Consider the following 5,862-nt stretch of genomic DNA (forward strand, 5'->3'; position numbering starts at 1 on the left):
TCTCTCTCTCTCTCTCTCTCTCTCTCTATCTATCTCTCTCTCTCTCTCTTCAATTGTTAATTTTAATGTTATACACGATCTACATCAACGATTCCCAATATAGATCGCGACTCACTTTTTAAAACAATAAACATCAACGATTTATCTAGCTTTAGTAAATGTATAAATGGCTTTATTAATCCTATATTAAATATAAAAAAATGATAAACAAGTAAATAAATTATTTATGTATACTAAAATGCTCTTTTAATTCTTTATAAAATATAATTTTATAAATTATTTCTTAGATATATAATAATAAGATATGTGTAAAGAATGTCTTTATTTCTCTTTTTTGTTGATAATAGCTTTGACATCGATATCAACATGAATTGTTCAAACATAAAAATTTGAAAATTTTGATTTATCGATATTTGATTATTCCACATCGTTAAAAATCCAACTTCACTATATACAAAGTCGTATAAAAAACGCACGATTAATACAATGAAATTAATACACAATATTTAAAACAAATATTTTTTTAAATATTGTGTGCTGATTGTGTAACAAAATAATTTAACATTCTAAATTTTTATATCGCGATCTACATTTGAGGAATCTCTGATCTATATATTAGGTGTAGGAAAAAGTTCGTGGCGTTTTTCCCGTTAGATGTAACGGGAAAAACGCCACGAACTTTTTCCTTTACCTAATATTAAATAAATAATATTTATTGCCAAAAATCAAATAATCATATAATTTATAATAAATAAAGAATATAAATTTTTTTTTCGCAATATTGCATCAACAATTTTTTTCGATATATAGAAATACCTATATCTTTGTCACAATATCTTAATGAACTGATCATAAAGAGAATTACGAATATGCAAATGTTTTCTTTAAATTTTTTAATGTATACCATCGGTGGTGTATGGATGCCAATTGAATGGTCATCGAACATCGCTAAGCTTCTGTACAATGTGTTTACCACTGTTGTACTAGTTTTGTTATATTTTTTGATGATAACTCAATTCATGGATATCATTCTTCTCGTCGATAATATCGATGATTTCGCAACAAATACTTTAATGTTCTTAACTATTGTTGCTGTTACTTGTAAAGCAACAATCGTTGTAGTACGTCGGAAGGCGATCATCAACTTAGTGCAAGTATTATTGACGGCACCTTATAAACCTCGAAACGAGGACGAAATGACGATACAAACTAAATTTGATAAATTTATCAAGTGAGTTTTTGCCATTGTTGTAATTTTTTGATAAATGTTTCGTCATCATTTGAAATCTCTATAATTTAAGCATTTTTCTAAATCTAACCAGCATTGAATTGATTTGAATTTGATTCAGGCTAAAAAAATTATTTCTACGGCAAAAACAATCTAATTTTTTTTCTAATTGAATTTTGTTTCTAAGATATGTCTATTTTCAACATTTAAACATAAATTAACAAATATTATATAACACATACACCTAAATAATTTAAAATGTTATTAAAATATATGTATATACAATATACATATACATATATACATACATATTTTACTCTTTATGTATTACATTATGTACGTTTCTCATGGAATAATAATCGACTTTTGCAATAAAATTTGTTATAGATGTTTGTAAATATTAAAAATACAAATAATTTTCAATTACTATGACAGAAACATTTCGTAAATATAATTTTAATTATATATTTTTACAGATCATGCTCGATAAAATATTCGCTTTTAGCAACAAGTTCTGTTACTGGTGTTACAGTAAGATCTGTGCTAAATGCTATGCAAGGTCAATTACCTTATCGAGTATGGCTACCATATAATTTTAATGTATCTCCAATGTTCTGGATTACATCTGTTCAACAAATCATAACAGTGATTTTTGTTACTATTATAAATGTCGGCACGGAAACTCTAGTTTTTGGATTATTTCTGCAAACATGCGCTCAGTTTGAAATCTTTGAAAGTCGTCTTCAAAAATTAGTGACTAATAAAACTAATAAATTAATGAAAAATAAAATTAGATATTTAGAACACTCTTCTCCTTCGTCAAATGAAGAAAAAACAATAATATCAAAATATATACATCATCACATCAAGATTTACAAGTTAGAATCATTTCTTCTGTGCATATATTCACATCTCTTTAGTGATGTTCGTCAATATAATATTGTATATTAGTTTTTCTATCTATATAAATTATCATCATAATAATAATAGTTAATATTACCTGTCTCTCTTTTTATGGCTAGAAAGATATTTAAAGTCTCCCAAAAGAATCATTTATAATAACGCAATTATTTCGAACTTGATCGTGGAATTGTCAATTGGAAAAGATAATATTTTTAAAGTAATTTTATGGATCATTCCTTGTTAAAAAAAAAATAGATACATCATACTTCAATATTTATAAAAATTATGCAATTGCTCTTGCTAATAAATTCTAGAATATTTTACTGATTCTTAAAATTAAGCAAGTTATAATGTTATATGTAATAATAAAAAAATTTTCATTTACAACATAAATTTAGATATTATCATTGCAGATATGCCAAAACGGTAAACGTTATATTCAATCAGGTACTCTTTGTCCAATTCGTTGGCAGTATATTGGTATTATGTACAAGTGTATATTATCTGTCAGCACATAAAACACTATCCGAAACAGCCACTTTGATAGTGTACACTATTTGTATGTTTGTACAAATTTATGTTTATTGTTGGTCGGGAAACGAAGTCATACTTAAGGTAAGATTGTATTCACAACTTAGTTAAAAAGATATACTTTGTAAATTAAATATAAAATCACGAATGTATCTTCATAATTAGAGTAAAGATAGCCTATTATGAGATATATGTATATTTTTAAAGGTAATTTATTTAATTGTAATTTATTTAATTTATAATCTTAGTTCCTTTTTTTTATGTCATTTTTATGTCAATCTTGTAAGAGATTTATTCAAGTTTTATTGCCAAAAGTTAGCAATCGGTTATACTATCAGAAAATAAAATGATCTACATTTTATTATATATGAACATTTTTATTAAAAAATTGCAAATTTTGCTAATTCAAAAAAGGATTCTTAATATAAGACGCAAAGATTTCCTAAGATGGTATATATAATACTTCATAATAGGAAATCAAAAGGAAAAATAAAGAAATAAACTTTCTATACAGGGTGATTCAAAATAACCTTTTGTCCTTAAAGAAACATATTCCTGGCTGTATTTTAAAACGATTTCTTTCGCAAAAATTCGTTCAAAGCTTAGTTGGTTATAAAGAGAAGTTATAAAGAGAAATAGTTAGCGTATCATAAGTTGAGTAGAGAAGGCAAGCAGGGACGGCGCGCTCACCGATGCTTGCAGGTGCTTACGCACTATTAGACTCAATAGTCACAGCAGTACACAAGCCTACAGTATATATCAAATTCTCTCTGCACTTGCATCGATGAACGCCCCTGCTTCCATACTCGATTTGTGATACGCTAACTATTTCTCTTTATAACTGAAAAACTAAGCTTCGGACAAATTTTTGCTAAAGGAAAAATCGTCTCAGAATACGGCTAAGAATATACCTCTTTAGAGACAAAAGGTTATTTTGAATCACCTTGTATAAACGCTTTTACAATACAAAAAGGAACGTAGCACATTTCAATCTCAATTATATATATATTGTATTATTATGTATATAATTATATACATAATAATTATATAATTTTTCGATAACTGTCATTTTTAAATACAATAATCCTAAGATTAGAATTCATTATAGTTATAATATATCAAACTTATATGCTTGTTATAAAATGAGAAAATAAAAAACTTTTTAATTTTCAGAAATTATAAGTATATACCTCTGAATACCTCATATTACAAATCCCATGCCTTACAATTTCATAATCATCGAATCTGATTTTTACAATTAAGCAAATCATCATATACTGTATTTTCCTATTAATCTTACTTTATTACTGCATGCAGAATTTATTGTTAAATATTTATTTATTATGCATACTAAGAAGATTTAAAGATTCATCTCAATAATAACTTGACAATATTCAATTTTATAAATTTTTTTTCACAACAATTGTATTAAATTATGAATTTTCTACTAAATAGATTTCATCCTGAGAATATTAAGCTCATAATGAAACTAATGATTATATACGGTTATTACTTACTTTAATGGAAACTCCGCATCTATTTCATATTAGGAGCCTATCCTATAATAAGCGATTTTACGAAATACGTATATATGTACTTACATGTATAAAAGAATGTTTATAAAATGCATGTATCGTGGCATATATATATTTGTACAAAGTTCAATAAAATAATTCAGTAGATATTATTGTGTAGAGATAATTATTTTATTTATGTTGATAGAGTATGAGCATAGGAGATGCAATATATCATATGAACTGGCCTTCATTATCAGTCAACGAAAGAAAAGAATTATTAATGATCATGTTACGCAGCACACTTCCTATGAAATTTACCAGTAGCTTCTTGATAACTTTATCTCTCCAGTCTTACAGTAGTGTTCGTATTGCTCTTATTTTATGTTATTCTTATTGTAAACAAATATACCCAATCTTCTGTATTAATATATTTCTATCTTTTCATTTAGATCTTAAAACTATCATACTCGGCATTTAATGTATTACAAAAGTGAGACATAAATAATAAAAAGTGAGCTTGGATAATAATAATGTTATAGCATTTAATAATGTTTTAGCTACAAATTAATTATTGCAAATTTTTGCTCGCTCATTTATATCGTAAGCTTAACTTATTGTAAAGATGATGTTATTATAAAATATTGTAATTGTTAAACTTGCAGTTCTTCTCTGATACCTTAAATTCTACATTGCTGATAATAATTAGAGAAAACGAATATTGTCCTCCACAAAAATCAATATTATTAATCCATATTATATTAATATTCTAAATAAATTTAATATAGAATCGTACAAGAGATTGTAAGTATAATTGGAAAGAAAACGATTCAAAAATATTTGTGTGTAAAATAAAAAATAAAAATGCAATTCAACATACAAATGTACACACAATGAATATATATGTTTTGCACACTGCAATGCAATGCAATAATTGGATTTAATACACCAGTAGTGTCATACAACAATTTTGGCTTTGACATTACAGCCAAAACAGAATAATTTCTCAATCTATGCCACACATGTGTCAATAAGATTAATACATAATTATTCTATATACTTGTTATATTCGACATATAATAGTTAATTTAGGAAATACTATACTATGTACTTTTTTTTATTTTTATCGTACTTGTCTTGCCATTTTATAACATAAAACTTTGCAATAAATACGATCTTCTACTTAATTCTATGGATATACAAAAAATATACAAATATTCTAAAAAAACACGCGAATCCAAAAAACATGCTAAAGACATTTTTAAAAAGATATCTCTAAAATTTTTCTAAAAAATGCTTTTTAGACGTCTTTCAGACTTTCTGAGAAGATTTGAAAATGATTTTCTTTTAAAGCATGTACAGCTATGTATTTATATTAGCAACTGTAATGTATCAAGAAGCGACACATTATATGTAATGTACCCTTTGAGGACAGGAGACATTTCTAATAAAGCAACTTGTAGAAGATTTTATTTTCTAAGAGTTTTTGTGTCATTGAATTCGATTCTGGTCTTAGAATTCAAATTTCGAAAAAATAATTTAATGTATAAATGATATTTGATTTAGAAGATTCTCGGTATCGCTGAATTTGAATGTAATGTCCTTTTAAAATTCGATGAAAACATCTCCATGAAGGAAAATCAAGTCACAGTACTTATTAATCAAACTTTGAAAGTTAGTGTGGAA

General features: G+C 25.8%; 1 protein-coding gene across 1 annotated transcript; it reads left to right on the forward strand.

Annotated features, from left to right (window-relative positions):
• The first annotated feature begins 869 nt into the window (after positions 1–869).
• LOC105622725 (odorant receptor Or2-like) lies at positions 870–4,673 on the forward strand. The gene is made up of 5 exons (XM_012204138.1): positions 870–1,231; positions 1,705–2,106; positions 2,545–2,746; positions 4,385–4,540; positions 4,629–4,673. The coding sequence occupies exons 1-5, from the start codon at positions 870–872 to the stop codon at positions 4,671–4,673; spliced, it is 1,167 nt and encodes a 388-aa protein (XP_012059528.1).
• Positions 4,674–5,862: the final 1,189 nt, after the last annotated feature.

This window comes from Atta cephalotes, assembly GCF_000143395.1.
Source record: "Atta cephalotes unplaced genomic scaffold scaffold00048, whole genome shotgun sequence".
Classification (NCBI taxonomy): Eukaryota; Metazoa; Arthropoda; class Insecta; order Hymenoptera; family Formicidae; genus Atta; species Atta cephalotes.